General features: G+C 46.9%; 1 protein-coding gene and 1 non-coding gene across 3 annotated transcripts; both read right to left on the reverse strand.

Annotated features, from left to right (window-relative positions):
• Positions 1 to 667: 667 nt before the first annotated feature.
• On the reverse strand, positions 668 to 13,456 carry LOC105048819 (2-hydroxy-palmitic acid dioxygenase MPO1). Of its 2 annotated transcripts, XM_073261261.1 has the most exons (5): positions 13,253 to 13,456; positions 12,977 to 13,144; positions 1,394 to 1,456; positions 1,220 to 1,291; positions 668 to 1,143 (listed from the first exon to the last, which is right to left on the reverse strand). In XM_073261261.1, exons 1-5 carry the CDS (start codon positions 13,316 to 13,318, stop codon positions 1,027 to 1,029), a joined length of 486 nt encoding a protein of 161 aa, XP_073117362.1. In that variant the 5' UTR covers positions 13,319 to 13,456; the 3' UTR covers positions 668 to 1,026. The 2 variants fall into 2 exon arrangements, with proteins under 2 accessions (XP_073117362.1, XP_010926577.1); XM_010928275.4 differs by having other exon boundaries at positions 12,977 to 13,448.
• A 3,084-nt stretch (positions 13,457 to 16,540) lies between these two features.
• Positions 16,541 to 16,614, reverse strand: TRNAI-AAU (transfer RNA isoleucine (anticodon AAU)). The gene has a single exon. It is a non-coding gene; the product is annotated as a tRNA-Ile (tRNA).
• Positions 16,615 to 20,021: the final 3,407 nt, after the last annotated feature.

Raw genomic sequence — 20,021 nt, forward strand, 5'->3', positions numbered from 1 at the left:
CCAATCATCATGTGTGCATTGGATGATGATTATATTATCAATGGCTCATGGGTTAATTAAAGATCCATGTTTCTACAAAAAGGAGCATAGATAGCTGGTTTTCTAGATTTTGCGTCCCCTATTGTTTGATGTTTCACAAACAGGGAGCTACGTATGAATATGATAAGATTTATGATAATGTCTTTTAGCCCGCTGCTCTACAACAAAGTCTCGGTCTTCGTTGTAAATGTTCAATGTAACTTTTTCTGGGGATGGGCTTTTGAATTTGTCTATTTCTTTGCAAATTTATAGTAGATGTTTATATACCATCAATTAGCAAAGCTTTCAGGATATGTATATCAATCATGTTAAAAGATCAGATAATGAGATCGCACACATATCGGCAAAATATGCAAATCATATTGAAGAATCAAAAATGTGGTTAGAAAAACTTCCAAGATTTTATCGTAATATTTTATGTAAGGTGTGGTAAGTTATCTTGCTTTTTGCCTAAAGCTATCTTATCTGACCTGTTCGAATGAAGCATTTCATAGAATGATAGGGAACAGAATGACTGAACTCAGCTAGATTATTGTGGGCATGCTGACTTCATTGGACCTTCAAATGCTTGTGCATTTAAGTACATGCCCAAAAAATGAAGTTTTCAGGCCACCACCAGACAAGGAGATAATTCAAAAATCCAGAGCAGAGAAAAGCGGAATAACATTCTTCGAATAAGTGTTGGAGCTAAATACATGCATTAGTGTAATTCAGTGACAAAAAGTGCTGCTCATTCTTCCCATGATGGACTTTTTTTTTTTTTTGTATTGTATCACTCATAATTGTTGTTTATATTATCAAAACTCTAAAGGGAATTTAAGTGATGCACATTGTTCTGTAAATATTACAATCCCCTATTGTTTAAGTGATGCAGCTCTTATAAGTTACTGAAAACTATATTTGAACTCAGCGGAGAAACTATTGCGCGCATTGGCTGTAAAGATTAAGGAACCCACATCATTCAACTGACTCGAAGAGAGGACACAGTTAGGAAATTTTCTTCTGCTTGTTTTCCTGCCATTCCTTGCGTTCAGCCTCTATCTTTGCATGGACGCCAGCATGGAAGCCAGGGTATGGTTCATAACCAAGGAATTTTTTTAGTACCTGGACAAAATTAACCGGAATTGTCAACTAACACTGCATGAGAGACCCTTCCAAATTAGAGAACACCAATGACTACCTCAAGGAAAACAAAGAAAGGAGCCATCATCAAGGCTTGAGGAAGGTTGTCTAGAAGAGCAGGAGCTCGTTTCTGCCAAAGATGGAAGAACATGAGTCATATCAATCTAATAAAAAAAATTACATTTCCAATCACAAAATTTTAAAAGATCATCATAGTCTTAGCTGCGATTACCTCAAAAATTCCATGGCCTAAAAATTGTCCAGTCCAGCAAAATAACTGAGCTGCAAGAACAAACTGGAGGAAATATTGCCGTTACTAATAGGATCCAACCTTAGAGAAGTACTACCTTCTACAATCCGATAAAATCCATGACTATTTAATTATATTGGAAGATTAAACAAGGTTTCAAGCTTCTTTATATTGTTCTCTCAGTTTTGTAGTCCAAACATAACCCATCATTAGAATAGTCAAAAAATAGAAAAGAGAGAGAAGAAACTCATGAGTAGTCAAACAAAACTGAAAAAAAATTACAAAAACTAGATGATATATAAAGTGGACCCAGTTCCATAATTTTTATATAACTAATCAGGCAACAGAACTGTTGCGGCCAATCCCCTCGTCGCCTGGTCGTCGGGAACGAGCGCCTGCAAAAGAAAGTCCACACTGACCGGAGGTGGCTCCGGCGGGGACCCTCCGACGGTCAAGTCAGAGAGGAGACTAGGCAACAGTGAAAGGAAAAACAAGGAGCTCAACGAGAGAGGAAAAGAGAGAGAGAGAGAGAGAGAGAGAGGGAGGGAGCAAGCCCAAGAGTTCTCGAAGGGACCTCTAGCACTGTTGCCTTCCCCGGTATATATAGTGGAGCATGGTATGGCGCCGTCATTAATGGCGCAGACAATTGAAGAATTGTCAACTCACTGAAGCTTGTCAGAGTCGCCGTAAAGGTGTCAAATCGCCGTGGGGCTGTCAAATCGCTAGGGTTGACCATGCCTTAGGTGGGATAATACCCCTAGGCGGCAGTGCCGCATGCCGTTATCAGGACTGACAGTCTCTGGCAGTAGTACGGCGATTGGAGGAGCCGACCGACCATAGGTCGGCGGCCGGCTGAGGGGCGTCGGGTGAAAATCTGGGCCCCTTCGACAATCAGTCGGGCACGTTGCAGGAGTCGGGCATCGGACTCCATGGTGCAGTCGGTCGAGAGAGCGGAAAAGGTCTGCCCGACCGACGTATCCTCGGTCGGTCGATAGCCGCCGATCGGTCGGTAATGGCTCCTGTCGGTCGGTCGGTAACGGCTTCCGTCGGTCGGTCGGTCGATAAAGTCGGACGTCGAACATGTAGGCCCGATGATGAGTCGGCATGAGTGGGGTCGGTCGGTATTCCCCAACAGTTGCCCCCCTCCACTCTTGAGTCGGATGGCGCACTAGCCAATGTCTTTGTTTGGGGCAGCAGCGTCGGGCGAAAGGAGTGGATTACAAGCGTGTCAAGTTCCGACCGTCCCGTGGGCTGGTGTGACGACCGTACCGTGGGTTGACATGATGACGGGCGCCTCATGAATGTCGGGCAATTCGCTGGCGTCAGATGTCCTGTCGGTGTCAGACGTCCTGTCGGTGTCAGACGTCCTGGTGGTGCCATACGTCTTGTCGGTGCCAGACGTCCTGTCGGTGTCAGGTATCCTGTCCCGTCGGCGCCAGATGTCCTGTCGGTGCCAGACGTCCTGTCGGTGCCAGGTGTCCTATCCCGTCGGCACCAGACGTCCCGTCCCATCGGAAAGGAAAATCGTCGTTCCCGCCGCCCCTTCGGGGATACGAAACGTCATGCCTCTGTGCCACGTGGCAGGTGGCCATTGGGACGGGTCCGTTGGAGCGGATGGAGGTGACGTGGCTCGATCTGAGGATGGGTGCGTCGAACCGTCGGGCCGACGGACGGCCCGGATGACGCCACGTGGTGTGATCTGGGCATCCCTCGTTGGTCGCACCTTCATCTCGACCGTCGGGGGGTACTATATATACAAGGTCGCCCATATCCAGCTGTTTACCCCCCTCACTTTGCTGTCGAGACTCTGCCCGCGTAGTCCCTTGTTCCAGGTACTCTGTTTTCCTTCTTCTCATGAGTCTTCTCTTTTTCTTCATCGTCTCCCTCCTTGCTTTCTGTCCTTCGTTCAGGTCCATGGCCAGAACATCCCCACGAGGAGGTCGGTCGGGAGAGCCGACTGACGACCCTCGGTCGACCCCGGAGGTGGAGGTCTCTTCACTTTCGAGGCCGAACGTCGATCGGCTCCGGGAGCAATATTGCATCCCGGAGCAGTTTCGGCTGTTCGCCCCTGGTGCCGATGGTCTGGTCAATAGCCCGCCTGAGGGCCAGGTGGCCTTCTATGTTGAGGACCTCCGGGCCGGCCTTCGCTTTTCGGTTTCGGAGTTCGTCCGAAACGTACTCGACTATTACGGGCTATGCCCGGCGCAACTCGCGCCGAACTCGGTTTGGCTAATAGTCAGTTTTGCTTTGTTGTGTCGGCTTTTGCCGACTGAACCTCGGATTTTCCTCTTTCGAGCCTTCTTTGTCCTCCGACCCCACCCTAAAGCCCGAGGGTGGTGGTACTTCAATCCTCGGAAGGGGCTTTATTTCATCACTGGTCTTTCGTCGTCCATTCACGGATAGAAGAATCAGTTCTTTTTCGTATCTTCTTCTACTCCATGGGGGTTTCCTGCTCGTTGGGAAAATCTCTGAACCGAACCGAACGAGAACAGTCGGGTGGAAGCCGAAGATCGGGAAGACTTCCACCGGCTGAAAGACATCTCGGTGTCGAAGCAGAGGGAGCTCGTCACTGAGCAGGCCCTGTACGACGCCGGCCTCAGCCCGATCCCTCGCTTAGGTCGGTTTTTCATTTTTCTTCCCCTTTTTCTTTTTGTCTTCCCTTTATGGTGCTGACCATTTGTCGTCGTTCACAGATATGCCGTCGAGATCACGACTGACGGCAGCCGACGTACGCCAGTACGCCGTTCGAAAGAGGCCGGTGCAAGGGGTCGGGCCGTCGCGGCCTCCCAAGAGGCCCCACGTAGCTCCGCCGAGCGAGCTGACTGGGTCGGGGGCGGAGTCCGTCATCGCACTATCGGCACCGACAGTGCTCGTCGAAGTCCCATCCGAGGGACCGTCGGGCGAGGGCGCAGCCTCGCCCGAGAGAAGGGTGGCCGATGAATCGGTCGACGGCACGCCGGCTGCTCAGCCGGCAGAGGAGGATCGGGAGGAGGCGCGCGAGCCCGAGCAACCCTCGCCCGCTGCTGCCGCGCCCTCGGTTGATACTCGGTCGGGCTCAAGCTTGCCGTCTTTCTCCGACGTCAGGGCCTGGATGTCCGACCGAGGGAAGGCCCCTATGGCGTCGGGCGACGAAGGAAGGTCGGTCGGTGGTGGGGGGTCGACCGACTCCCTATTCCCCGAAGGTGCGTCGGGCCTGGCCAACCACGACTTGGCCAGGAGGCTGTGCCAGGCGCTCCTTCTTCCAGCCGACATCGAGGCGATGAAGAATCAGCATGTCTCCGACATGCTATCTTCATTCTACCCGATGATGATCCGGGTGAGTTTCTCCCTTCTTCATTTTTAATATTGCTTCCGTGAGTTCGGTCTCCTGACGGTCGGTTTTGTTTTGTGCAGCTGGTTTACAACATATCCGAGCTAGAGGCCGGATATCGAAAGTTCGGTGATATGCGCGCGGCTTGGAGAGACAAAGTCGCGGCCGCCGAAGCCGACCGGGTCATTCTGGTCGACCAGCTGCAACAATCGATCGACCGGGAGGGCCGACTTGAGAGGGAGGTCACCCGACTCACGGAGGAGGTCTCCGGACTCACGGGAGCCTTGGCGACATCGGAGTCAGAGCTGCAGTCGGCCCGGGACGACGCGAAGAAGAAGTCCCGGACCGTCCGCCGGCTTCAGCACGAGCGGGACAGCTTCGCCAAGGAGCTGAAGGACGAACGCGAGCAGCTCCAAGTAAGCCTCGGAAACCTTGTTAAGGCCGAAGAAGGTCTATCCATCGCCCAGGCCGACGCAGACATCGTGAAGGCAGAAGCGGAGTCGGCGAAGGAGGCCATGGGTCGGGCTGTTGAAGACTTCCGCGACTCAGAAGAGTACCGGGAAGAACTTCTGGAGAGCGGCTTCCTCTCGTACCGGGTGGGGTACGAGGACGCTCGAGAAGCCGTTCGACATCTGTACCCGGAGCTTGATCTCAGCGGCGTTGTTCTGCCGGAGTCGGAGGCCCCAGCTGCGGAGGAGACGGCCGACCCAGCATCGGAAGGCCTCACCACCAGGGTGGAAGCCGAAGAAGACGCAGAGCAAGCCACCGAAGATCAAGCGGCCCCAACTGTCGAAGCCAGAGCAGGTTCGCCGACCGTCCCCGGCCGTCATCCAGTGGAGGAGGCCGACTCTGAAGACTAGTCGGTTTTTTCCATTTCTTTTTGCTTCGACTTATAATACTTGTAGTCGGGCCTCGGCCCAGTTTGTAAACTTGTCTTGATCTTCAATGAAGTCAAAGTTTTTAGACTGAAACCTTTTTCTTCCGCATGTCTTTCTTTTTTCATGTGTTGAAGAATGCATTCGAACACATAAGTCGCTAGTCCGATAGATCAGTTAGGACGTTCGGTAATGCGTGCCGCCACGATGGCGGAGCAAGTCCCGACTTTGGATCGGTCTTCCGACAGTTGAGGGCTTAAGTCGGGCGCCCTTCGCCCGGTTATGAGTCGGGCGTATTCGTTGGGTTAAAAGCCGACCGACCGCCGGATAAGACTTGGCAGTCGAATCCCTTTCGACGCATTTAGTCGGATGTCATCCGGCGCATTTAGTCGGGGAAGCGATGATAAGTCGGATCTCGATATCCTTATGTCGGGTACTTACGCTGCACCGCATGATAGACGATGGTAAGCCGAATATCTTCCGACCGACCGTAGCTCGGTCGGTGAGCCATGAATGCGACAGTGGTCGCGTCGTGTGATAGACGGTGGTAAGCCGAATATCCTTCGACCGGCCGTAGCTCGGTCGGTAAGTCGCGACGGCGGTCGCGCAGGCGTTTTGCCTTTCTTTGGTCGGGGCTCAGTCGGCAAGTTAGCCGATCATTTGGCCCGAAACTTCGACCGTAGAAGGAGTGTTAACTCCCGTTGTCATGGACGGTTCGACCCTTGTGAGCGTCCGATACATCGTCGGCGATCGGGCCGTCGGTTCCATGTGGACATTAAGTCCAAGTCGGGACGTCGGAACTCGTCCTTCTTGGCGAGCGCCGATCATCAGTCGAAGAGTTAAGACTCCGAAATTTGAAACTGGATTTATATTCCGAATGAACGGGTACAAAATTCATTGGTGATACAACTTCAGGTTGTCAGCATTCCAGATCCGGGGAATGGGTTTTCCTTCCAGAGTTTTCAGTCGGTAAGCCCTTGGCCCGTAGGTGTCCGCTACCATGTAGGGCCCTTCCCAATTCGGAGCTAGCTTCCCTTGGTCTAGAGGCTTTGAGACTTCTGCTTTTCTTAGGACTAGGTCCCCAAGCCTGAAGAGCTTTGGCCTGACCTTGGCGTTGTAATATCAGGCTACTTTCTGTCGGTATGAAGCCATGCGAAGTTGAGCCTCGTTCCGAAGTTCGGGGAGGAGATCTAGGTCGGCTCTCCGACAATCAGAGTTGTTCGGCTCTTGATACTGCTCGACCCTAGTTGATGGCAGCCCGATCTCGAGTGGTATCATTGCCTCCATCCCATAAGTCAAACTGAAAGGCGACTCCCCGGTCGAAACGTGGGAGGTCGTTCGGTAAGCCCACAGGACGGAGTTCAACTCATCGATCCAGAGGCCTTTGGCTTCATTCAGTCGGATTTTAAGCTCGTGTAGTATGGTTTGGTTGGTCACCTCGACCTCGCCATTGGACTGTGGGTGCCCGACTGAAGTCAGTCGGTGCGTGATGTGAAACCTCGCGCAGAAGTCTCTGAAGTCATGGTTGTCGAATTGTCGCCCATTGTCGGTGATAATGGTATGCGGCAGCCCGAACCTGAAGATGATGGACTTCTGAATGAAATCCTCCATCTTCCGCTCGGTAATCTGCGCCAGGGGCTCGACCTCCACCCACTTGGTGAAGTAGTCGATGGCAACGACTATGAACTTTCTTTGGCCCGACGCCGGAGGGAAAGGACCGAGAATGTCGACCCCCTACTGAGCGAAGGGCCATGGGGCGACAATAGGAGTGATTTGGTTGGTTGGTCGGTGTTGCACATTGGCGTACTTCTGGCATGGTTTGCACTTCTGGACCAACTCAGCCGCATCCTTCCTTATAGTGGGCCAGTAGTAACCCTGCCACAGGACCTTGTAAGCCAAGGACTTGCCCCCCAAGTGACTCCCGCAGATCCCTTCGTGCACTTCTCTGAGCGCGTAATCTGCGTCGGTCGGTCCCAAGCACCTGAGCAAGGGAAGAGAGAACGACCTTTTGTAGAGTCGGCCATCCATGATCACACATTGGGCGGCCGACCATCGGAGCCGCCTGGCCTCCGCGGGATCTTCAGGGCTGATCCCGTCGGTCAGGTACCGAACAATCGGATCCATCCAGCTTGGTTCGGCCGTTAGTTGTAGCACCTCCTCGACCTTGTCGATGCTCGGGCGCTCGAGATTTTTCACGAACGTCCGGCCCAAAGAGTCGAAAGTCGAGATCGCCAGCCTGGAGAGTGCGTCGGCCCGGGCGTTCTTCGATTTGGGGATATGGGAGATCTCGAAATACCCCTTGGCGCGTCACGAGATCCTTCACCTTCTGGAGATATTTCACCATAGCTGGGTCTCACGCCTCGAATTCGCCTTTGACCTGCCCCACGATTAGCTAAGAATTGGAGAATACCCGGAGGCTGTCGATCCCAAGTTCCCTTGCCATCCTCAAGCCGGCGAGGAGCGCTTCGTACTCGGCTTGGTTATTGGAGGCTTTGAAGTCGAATCGGAGGGCATACTCGGTGACTACCCCATCCGAGTTGGTGAGCAGGAATCCAGCCCCGCTCCCTTGAGCGTTTGAAACTCCGTCGATGTGCAGTACCCAGGTGGACACCGGGTCAGGCTCAGAGACCGTCGCTCCTTCGGGGTTCTCGCGTTCCGATCTTCGATCGGTCGTCGGGCATTCTGCGATGAAGTCGGCCAGGATCTGGGCTTTTAAGGCAGGTCGCGGTCGGTACTGTATGTCGAACTCGCTGAGCTTCATTGCCCACTTCGCCAGTCATCCCGATGTGTCGGGTCGGCGCAAAATCGCCCTCAGGGGCTGGTTGGTGAGGACCACGATGGCGTGCGCCTGGAAGTATGGGCGGAGTCGTTCTGCGGAGACGGTCAGGGCGAAAATCATCTTTTTCATCTCCGAATATCGAACTTCAGCGCCGCAGAGCACTTTGCTGGTATAGTAGATAGGTTGATGGGTTCGGCTCCCGTTCTCTCGGACGAGCACCGAACTAACCGCCTCGAGGGAAGTGGCCAAATAGAGGTACAGCGTCTCTCCGTCCTCTGGCTTCACAAGCAGTGGCGGAGAAGCTAGGCACTCCTTCAAATTTTCGAAGGCCCGTCGGCACTCGTCCGACCAAGAGAAGCCCTTCACCTGCCTCAGAGTCTTGAAGAACGGGAGACATCTTTCAGCCGACCGAGAGATGAACCAACTGAGGGCGATGATTTTTCCATTCAACTGCTGGACTTCCTTCTTGGTGTTCGGGTGCCGCATGTCGATGATTACTTTGATTTTCTCGGGGTTGGCCTCGATTCCATGCTGAGAAACAAGGAACCCGAGGAACTTCCCCAAGGTCACTCCAAAAGCGCACTTAGTCGGATTCAGCTTCATTCGGTGTTGTCGCAGAGTGCGGAAAGCTTCTTCGAGGTCTCGAACGTGATCCGCAGTCTGCACATTTTTTACCAGCATGTCGTCCACGTATACTTCCATGTTGCGCCCAATCTGATCTTTGAAGACCTTATTGACGAGTCGTTGGTAGGTAGCTCCAGCGTTCTTTAGCCCGAAGGGCATCACCCGATAGCAGTAGAGGCCCTTGGGGGTCACGAAGGCAGTGTGCTCCTCGTCCTCGGACGCCATCCAGATCTGGTTGTACCCAACGAAGGCGTCCATAAAGCTGAGCAGTCGATAACCGGACGTCGCATCCACCAGCTGGTCGATCTTTGGAAGTGGGAAGCTGTCCTTCGGGCAGGTCCGATTCAAGTCGGTGTAGTCGATGCAAATCCTCCACTTTCCGTTGGCTTTTTTCACCATGACAACATTGGCGAGCCAATCGGGATATGTAGTTTCTCTGATGAAGCCCGCCTCGAGTAGCTTGTCCACTTCTTCGTCGATGGCCTTCTGTCTTTCAGGAACAAAAGATCTTTTCTTCTGCCTCACCGACCTCATCGTCGGGTCGATGTTGAGTCGGTGCGTTATTGTTTCCGGGAGGATGCTCGACATATCTGCCGCCGACCAAGCAAATATGTCGGCGTTGGCCTTCAGCAGCCCCGCCAACCATCGTCGTTCTGGGTCGGGTAGTTGAGATCCGACCCATACCTTTCGGTCGGGACTCTCCGTTATCGAGATTGGATCGAGTTGTTCGGCCGGTGAACCCCGTTCTTCCTCCTCCCGTTGGTTTAGTTTGTCGATCGCCAGGGAGCCCTTCAACTCGTCGCTTTGAGCAGAGATCTGGAAGCATCGGCGAGCGAGCTGTTGGTCCCCGCGCATCTCTCCGACTCCATTTTTGATCGGGAACCGAACCAAGAGATGGTACGTTGAGACGATCGCCTTAAGGGCGTTTAGTCCGGATCTTCCAAGTATGGCATTGTAGGCCGAAGACACTTGGACGACTGCAAAAGTCAAGTGGACCGTGCTTTGTCGTGGTTCGGTGCCGACCGTCACGGGCAAAGTGACTTCTCCTTCCGTCGTGACAGCGTCCCCGACGAAGCCTATCAAGGGCGCAGAGACACTCTTGAGTCGGTCGGTCGACAGTCGCATCCGGGAGAAGGCCGAATAAAACAAAACGTTCGTTGAACTTTCATTATCTACAAAGATTCTTTTTGCATCATAATTTGCTATTGTTGCCGAGACAACAACAGCGTCATCGTGGGGAGTTTGGATGCCCCGAACATCTTCTTCCGTAAAGGTAATTACGTTGTCCGGTCGTGGCTTCTTCATCGGCTCCCCTCCGACAGACGTCCCCGGGCTCAGTCACTTGAAAATCATATTGATGACCCCGACCGTTGGCTGATTGGTCGTCGCTTCTTCAGTCGGCTGGGGTCGTCGGTCGGCAACTGGTTGGGTCGACGGGTTCCTCCAGAATTTATCGAGATATCCCAGACGGATGAGAGCTTCGATCTCATCCTTAAGCTGGATGCATTGCTCAATATTGTGGCCGTGGCCCCGGTGGAATCGGCAGTACTTCCGCCGGTCGAGGCCTTTTGCGTTCAGAGGCGGAGGCCATCGTAGGTACTCTTCCACCTCAATCTCCATCAAAATCTGCGCACGAGGAGCAGAGAGAGGAGTGTATGAGTCATACCTGGGGTGTGTCGGCCTTGGAATCTGCCGTCGGGGCGACCTCTGGTTCCGTCGTGGGGGTGAGACCCGACCGTCGGTCGGGGGCCTGCTAGGTTCGATGTTCGATGGGGTCCCGACCCTTTCTTCGTTTCTCCTTCGGGCCCTTGAACTCGGTCAAGCACCGGTCGGAGGCTCCTTCGTCCGCGCGCATGTACTTGTACGCGCGCTCCAACAGCTCGGCATACGTCCGGAGAAGGGTCTTGTCCAGAGAGTAAGTGAATCGGGATGCCCTTAGCCCCCGTTTCATGACCGAGACGGCCATGTCTCCGTTGAGGTCCCGGACCTCAAGTGTGGCTGCATTGAATCGCGTCACGAAGTGTCGGAGCGTCTCGTTTTCTCCTTATTTGAGGGAGAAAAAGCTGTCCGACGTTCGCGGCGGCTTCCGACTGGTGCTGAAGTGGACCACGAAAGAATGCTCGAGCTGTCCGAAGGAGTGGATACTTTCCGATCGAAGATCAGAGTACCAAACCCTGGCAGCTTTGCGGAGCGTAGCGGAGAAGCAGATGCAAAGGAGAGCGTCAGTTGCCCCTTGAATCGTCATGAGAGCTTTGTAGCTCTTCAGGTGGTCGATTGGGTCGGTGGAGCTGTCGTAGGGCTCCACGTGCGGCATCTTGAACCGACTGGGGATCGATTCGTCGAGGATGAGTCGGGAGAGAGGTTGGGCGGTTTGAAAGTCGACGTCATTTGAAGACTTCTGTCCGTCCACCTGCAGCTGGGCAAGCCGACGGTCGATTTTCTCGAACCTGCGTTCGTAGTCGTCGGTCCGTCGGTGCTAGGAGACCCCAGGAGTGGAGTCTCCAGAAGAGTCCGAGAGAGAGGCGGACGGCGTTCGCGGCCACTTCTCCTTCCTTGCTCATTCTAGCTGGGAGAGAGAATGCCATCGGGACCGATGGGTGTCGCGCCGCGGCCGCCCCTCCTCCTCTCGGTAGGAGCGCTGTGGTTGGTGCTCCTGCGGAGGCGACGGAGACCGATGCGGGCGTCGACGGCTACTCTTGGAGGGCATCGGACGTGCCGTCGGTTGCCCGGCCGGTGATGACGGCGACCGGATCGGTTGTTGCTGAAGGCTTTTGACCGCGTCCGTCAGCACGGTCATCTGCCGCATGATCGCCGCGATCTGCACCTCCGTGGTCACCGCAGGGTGCGGAGAGCTAGGTTCCGCCGCAGAGGGTGGAGGAGAGGCCTCTTCCTGGCGGGAAGAGCGCCTCGCCGATCCGGTGACTCTCGATCGCTGAGCCCTTGTCTTTGTCATCTTGAATTCTGTGAGGGTTACAATCCCTGGTGCTGTCAATGAAGCACTAACTTGTCATTGTGAGCGTTGCTCTCTCCCTCTACCTGACGCGCCAATCTGTTGCGGCCAATCCCCTCGTCGTCTGATCGCCGGGAACGAACGCCTACAAAAGAAAGTCTACACTGACCGGAGGTGGCTCCGACGGAGACCCTCCGACGGTCAAGTCAGAGAGGAGACTAGGCAACAGTGAAAGAAAAAACAAGGAGCTCAACAAGAGAGGGAAAGAGAGAGAGAGAGAGGGAGGGAGCAAGCCCAAGAGTTCTCGAAGGGACCTCTAGCACTATTGCCTTCCCCGGTATATATAGTGGAGCATGGTATGGCACCGTCATTAATGACGCGGACAATTGAAGAATTGTCAACTCACTGAAGATTGTCAGAGTCGCCGTAAAGGTGTCAAATCACCGTGGGACTGTCCAATCGCTATAGTTGACCATGCCTTAGGTGGGATAATGCCCCTAAGCGGCAGTGCCGCATGCCGTTGTCAGGACTGACAGTCTCTGGTAGTAGTACGGCGATTGGAGGAGCCGACCGACTATAGATCGACGGCCGGCTGAGGGGCATCGGGTAAAAATTTGGACCCCTCCGACAGTCAGTCGGGCACGTTGCAGGAGTCGGACATCAGACTCCATGGTGCAGTCGGTCGGGAGAGCGGAAAAGATCTGTCTGACCGACGTATCCTCGACCGACCGATAGCCGCCGATCGATCGGTAACGGCTCCTGCCGGTCGGTAACGGCTCCCGTCGGTCGGTCGGTCGATAAAGTCGGGCGTCGAACATATAGGCCCGATGATGAGTCGGCATGAATGGGGTCGGTCGGTATTCCCCAACAAGAACAAACTCCAATCCTGTAGTAAATTAAGATATACTTTTCTACCAAGGAAAAGCGCAACAGTAGTAAAATCTATAGTGATAACCATACGAATAAAGAGAAAACACTGGATGGATGGATGGTTTCCTACTGTTATCATCATCATCAGTTCTTATACCTTCCATGCGAGAGAGAAGCCAAGTTGGCTCGCAAGCCAATCACTGCCGAGCCAGCACAAGATGCAGAGGAGAGCAGCCAAGGAGCCGGCCTTGCGATCCATGAACACGTAGAAGAGGCCGAAGACGAGAGCGAAGACGAAGCCGAGGTTGAGGGCCAACTCCTGTCCCTGGCCAAATCCAAAGCCCAGAGGGAGGAGGGGATGGGTGAAGTGGAAGAGAAGGAGAGATGTGAAGAAGATGGGCCAAACGAAGAGGGTGTGGATCAGAATGTTCACCGGGTTGCTGTGGTACGCCCCATAGAAGGCGAAGTGCTTCTCTAGATCAAATAGCCCCTTCCCCATTAATTCTTTGTCACACTTCTTTCAGATGAAAGGAGAAAGAGAGAGAGAGAGAGAGAGAGAGGAGGGACAGACTTCGTTCCCAATGATGGCTCCTTTCTCCAGCAAATGAGTTTTCCATTCAAACCGTTGGATTTCCGGACCGTCAAAACAACCAGAAGCAATGGTATCTATGGGTACGGAAACAGGGGGCGCCCTGGCTTTTGTTGTTCTAGAAATTGTCTTTGGCACGTGCGTCGCGTGTGAGAGCTATGGTGGTTGTTTTTTTTTTTTGGTAAGCACCTTATTTTTCAAGAGAGAAAAAAAAAAAAAAAGATTGATATGACGGAGGAATTTTGTACAGTATATAGCAATAAATATAAATAATATACTTATGACCATAACTTCTAAAAGACCTATTTGAATTATATTTTATTGCTTATTATGTTTCATGGATCTTTTTGTGTTAATGTAAGAATTATATTAAATCTCGTGGGGAATGATGTCACCAAAAGATAATTTACGGAATCCAACTCTAGCATGATCCATGAGCTTGGACCAATATCTATGATGCCCAATCTTCTGACATAATTAGAGCTTAGTTTAGTTTAGCATGAGTTAGGCCTTTGGATATGTCATGTTTCGCACCACACGCACACACACGTGCATTTATATACACTAATTCATTTTTGGTTGTTCATGCTACAACCCAAAATGCTTCTTCTAGCTATAGTTTTTTGGTCTCGTAATTAGGAATGCCATCTTGCTTTTTCCCTTATAATCTCTTCTTTTCTCGCTAAAATGTTTTCTTTGTTTGTTTTCTTTCATTTTTATGCTTGGTAGGTGCTGCTGAAATGCTTATACTACATTACCACAAAACGTTGGATCTTTAATTATTATGTATATTGTCAAAGACTTTCATTCTAGTCACACCACATCCTGACCCAATATGGAAAACCTAAAACCCTGCCAGATAACAGCCACGTGGCGGCACCGGAAATCAGGCAATAACAAAGATAATGGGCTCTAACCTCGGTAATGGAAGTAAACAAGCATTTTAATCTAATTTAAGAGGAAGAGCAAGGAGGCCATTAACTAAAATTAAGTGTTGGATGGGACAACTTGTCTCATGTGCTATCAAGGATATAGATTGCCTAAAATGATACCAAGTAGACAGGCTTGAGGAAGACCGAAAGATGGTTAGAGAAAAAGTAAAGAAAGGATTGTATAAGCCGATTAAGTTACCACATGACACTATATAGGACGGGCTAAGTGATATTTAAAGATAATTAGTTGAATCAGGTCGAGTGGATACCTGAGGCACAAGCCAAGCCCCAAAAATAAATTATGATATATAAGTTGATTATAGGTATGACTTACTTGAGAGGTTAAGTGTTGATCATGTCTATGCTATCTGCACCACTAGTGTGTGAGATGATTATTGAAGGACTAGATAGAGAAAATGAAGGCGAATGATTAGAACTGACTGTCGCAGTCAACAAGAAAAAGTGAATGCGATGATGGTAGCTAAAAATGATAGATGTCAGTGTTAGAGATAAATAATTATCTGATTGTTAAAATATAGTATCTATATATGCTAAATTATAATTTTATTATCTTTTATTTAATTTGTAACTCTTAACATAACATCGTAGTTACCAATCTCTCTAGAAGACAGCACCTAATAAGAAAAAATCTTGAAGGTCAAGAGAGCGAAATCACTACTATCTATTCTTTTCGATTTAGACACCAATAAGATGCTCCGGTACCAATCCAAACCTGGTCTCTTTTCCATCCTATTCTGAGATTAAAAGGGGCACAATGCATTATATCACTTGTTTGCTAAGAACTAACCACTTTTTGAACAGTCACGAACTTTTCTTGAGGAATTTAAATCATCAAAAGCCATGGATGAATCTCAACATTCGAGAGACCAGGAAAACTAATGGTATACATGGGGCCTATATATTTAAATAAAGAGAGTGTTTAATTTCATAAAACATTTTATGTCTACTGCTACATGTGTTTAACTCTCAGCAGTATTGCTCCTGTTTCATTTGAAATGAGGTTCCTGAACTTAGAAAATGTCTTTTCACATCTAATAAGATAAAATCTAATTGACGGTACTCTCACTATTATATTAAAAAATATTATATCTATAATTATATAATTTATATTGCAATTTTTCACGCCTCCAACATATATACTGTGACGACTTCTAAAAAAAATTCACACTTTTTCTTCCATTTATATTTTATGAAGAGACAAGAAAACAGCTAGGTTCATTCATCATCATGCACTCATATTATAACAATATTATTTTGAGAATATGGTGGAAGTAAGAGATGACTTGGTACTAAGGCGAGTCCAGAATCATCTTTAGCTCGAGTGACTCACAACAATGCATCTTCCTCTCTTATGCATTCTCTATGCCCAATGTACGTGAAATTTGAAAAAAGCAAGGAACGTGTGGACTAGTATTTATGTATGCCAGATACATGAAGTTTTTTAAAGCTAAAAGAATGTATCAAAGCTAATTAAGTTCATCAAAATCAGATTTGCATGAAGGATTAATATGGGAAGGGATGTGTACTCCTCTCTATATCAACTGTCATCTGCTATTTGTGCTTACGTCTGCCACATTCTAGTCTACCTCTAAATCACAAAATACACATACATATCTCCATAGATATCTACATACATACACAATATGATCACTAAATCTTTAGAATACAAGAAAATTAAGTGATTTGCAAATATTCTTCTATATCATGAAGGATAATGAGAAATAAAAATTATGAAAAATATTAATTAAGAATAACTTCTTCTTCGAAGCATTCAGCCTAGGTTCATTGATTGCACACATGATTCATAGTATCATTAGATTTTTATTTTTTTATTTTTTGCAAATGCAACATTTCAAAATGAGATAAAGGAACCCCGCCGACAAATTGAGTATCATCATGAGAAAAGCCAAAATAAATAAAATAAAATATGTTCTAAATGGCATAAAAACTATCACGGAACCGAGAGGTGTAACTATTTGGAGCATGAGATCGTATAAAGACAGATACTATACAACATTTTTTACCATCTTATATTTATTTAGATATCTCAAAAAATTAAAAATAAAAAATGGTACTAAGACCAACCTAGTTATTTGAATTTGTTTGCTTGATGGATAAGAGTAAAACAAAAAAAATTAGTATTAAAAAAAATAATTAAAAAAATCAAAAATTTAAGTTTTGGCCCATGCAGGTCTCGAACCTGCGACCTTCGCGTTATTAGCACGACGCTCTAACCAACTGAGCTAATAGGCCGCGGTTGTGGGGGGTGTGGTATCGTATAAATCTGAAAAAAATCTCCAGAGCGAAAATTCCGACATCATTTCAAATGACTGACCATTACAATCTGGGCTTTGTCTGGATGCTCAATTCTTTTACTCGGTGGATCGTCATAAACCAGCAAAAAGCTACAGGAGTTGGGAGGCGAAAAAGAAAAGAATAAAAGGTGCTTTGTGTTATTCCAGTATTTTTAGATTTGGGGCACCCTAGCCTCCTGATCGGTAAAATGCTTTTCTCCAAACCTCTGTATTCTTCCTTCATTTTCTCCCATAAAGAAATATCTCAAACGGTGGATGGACACATATATCGAGAGAGAGTATTTTCAAGCTTTGTTTTCTATTTGGAGGCATTTAGATTTTTAGCTGGATATTTAGTCCATAATATATTAAAGAATGATAATTCTTAATCTAAAATATTTTATGCTAACTTTGTTTGTCATTTTTCTATTGAAATTATCTCCATTTAATGCAAAACTTATTTTTATTTACAACTCTATCCTTGTTTTGCTAATGCATAACTAACTTCACTGGTTCATAGATGGCAGCAAAATAATTTTCATAATTCATTACGTATCACACATTTGTCTCTGAATCTTAAAAGAACTACTTCATTCGCTTCTTACACATAAAAGATTTTATGATTTTGAAATAGAAATAAATGACTTATTTTGGAAACACATCAGAAAGTTATTTTTGAATCTCAAACCCTGTTAAATTCTAATTGGGTAAGGGAGGCTAGATAGTATCCTTTTTAAAATAATAAAAAAAATAAGTTAGAATAATTATCTATTTTTCTAGAGCTTCAAGTTTTTGATGCCCTCTGTTTCTTTCTAAATTTAAGCTCATGAATTTAAATTTTCTTTAAAAAAGTATATCAAAAAAAAAAGAGAGATCCTGCTATTCTTTTTTAAATTTATTTAGTATAATTTTCTTTTTATTTTTGAATATACATTGCACCTATCTTATTTCTCACAATTTGTTAAAAATATCCTAAGCAACTCTAGATATAAAGGTATAACTTTATTAGAAAATTCTATGGGATATTGTCCTATCCTGTCCACTCCAAATAGACCTTCATGTGCAGACAGTTCTAAATCTTAACCATGTTGTATCAACAATTTTGAATATTTTTACTGGCAAGTAACCCATGCTATATAGCAGGCTCAAAATAATCAATGATAAAAAATAAATAATAAAAATATAATAATAATTTAAAATAAATAATAATTTTTAATTTGAATCATATATTTTTTATCCAAAAGATTATTTCAATTTTATTTCTTTTTTTTGAAAATATATTGTTATCTAATACAAAATAAATAGTACTCAACCATAACATGGCAAATGGTTGTATACATCAAGCATAAGACGTCAGACATCATCGCCTACGAATTGATCGAACCAATGCAGATAAAAAATCAAAAAATACTCCATCAATCTTTATCAGTAATAGATCCTTCATCCTCTATCAATCTTCATCCTTCATCCTATAGCAGATTCTTTTGATTTATTTTAATCATGCATCAAATGACCCTAGGTCTTACAAATCTTAGGTGATTCATCATCCTGCTCTAGTACAATCTCCACATGCAAACCTCATCACCCCATCATTTAGAATCTCTAATCCATAAATTGGTTTAAGCAATTCTAATCTATCGGTTATTTCATGGTGCACAACTTTTAATGAAATTTTGATTATCTTCATTTTTGCAATCACAATTAGCTAAAAATTAATGAATTAGTTGAAAAAATATAGAATAAAATAATTATTTTTAAAATCTAACAAAGCGATATAAGAGGGTATTCTCTTCTACTAGATAATCTACTAAATTTATAATAATCATTATATTAACCCAAAAAAATAATCACAATAAACCTAAAAAAGATTATGTTAATTATTATATTATATTAGCCAAATTATATGCTAATTTATATTAAATTACATATTATGTCTCATAAATTATAATATTATTATTATATTGTATTACCCAAATTATATGCTAATTTATATTAAATTATATATTGTATCTTACAAATTATACAATACATTTTATTAAATTCAGATAATAAAATAATCATAAAAAAATTATTCTATGAAAATTATATAATAACAAATCATATTAGAAAAATATTATATTCAAAGAAAAGATTATTTTAATAATATTTTTTTCACCTACCAGATCATAGACCATTTTTCATCAATATTATTAAGTTATTTTTTCAACATAAATATAAAAATAAATAAATACAACAAAAATTCAATATTTTTTCTATATCTTTTCTATAAGGACGTCCTCACAAAAACAGTCCAAACAATCAAAATATGAAATTGACTGCATAAATTTCCTATGCAACCATTCCCTCATAAAAATATTTTATAAGGACTTCCATATAATCCTCTTCATGGCCGGTGTTTTATGCGCTTGAAACTCATAATTCTCCTATACATGTAGGTCCTAAATATCTATCCCTTCCCTACTCAAACCCTATACTCCTTACGACTCTTCCACTCTAGCCGCCCTCCCTCCACCCCACTCTCCATCATCATCTCCGGCATCTTTCCTCTACCTTTTTTGGCCAACCCTCCTCTCTCTCCGATGGGATCTATCCTCTATGTATTGATCTTGTTGCCCAATGACCCACATGAAAAGTCCATGCCAGTGCCTACGGATCTACCATTCTTTCGAGCAATTGGACTGGCGATGATCATGATCGAGACCATTCCTCTCCTCCTTTCCTCTTTCCATGAAGATAGGAGGCCGTCGGTTGCTCCGAGAGCCCTCTTCTCCATCCTCAACACGGACCGACCACTCTTTGGTACCATATTCTTCTTCGTTCTCTTCCCCTCTTTCTTCGATCGACACTCCATTTTTTTTTCTTCTTATATCTCTCAACCACTCTTTCTCTCTGACTTGATCAACCCTAACCCAACCCTCTACAATCCTAGCCCGACCTTTATTTTTCTTCCCAACTCAAATCCCTGGTGCTCTCCACCACCATCCCCACCCTCGAACCCTAGCTCTAACCTTAACCTGAACCCTAACCTAACCCTAACCCTAACACCATCCCAACTATCCTCTCCCTGACTTGAATCGAACCCTACACTGACCTCCGAGTCTCCTCCCAACTGGAAACCCTAGCTCTTCTCTATTCTTTTTCCTCTCTCTTTGGTTGGCCCCCGCTGAACCACTCTTCCTCCCCAACCCAAGTAACCCTAACCCTAACCCTCCCCACCACCATCCATTTCTCTCACTTGCCACTGAAACCCTACCCTCACCTCTATCGAAAACCCTAGCTCTCTCCACTAACATCCTCACTTCTGAACCCTAACCCTAACCTAACCCTGACCCTAGTCTAACCCTAACCCAAATGGCCATCTCAACA

Source organism: Elaeis guineensis, chromosome 7 (genome assembly GCF_000442705.2).
Source record: "Elaeis guineensis isolate ETL-2024a chromosome 7, EG11, whole genome shotgun sequence".
NCBI classification, from domain to species: Eukaryota; Viridiplantae; Streptophyta; class Magnoliopsida; order Arecales; family Arecaceae; genus Elaeis; species Elaeis guineensis.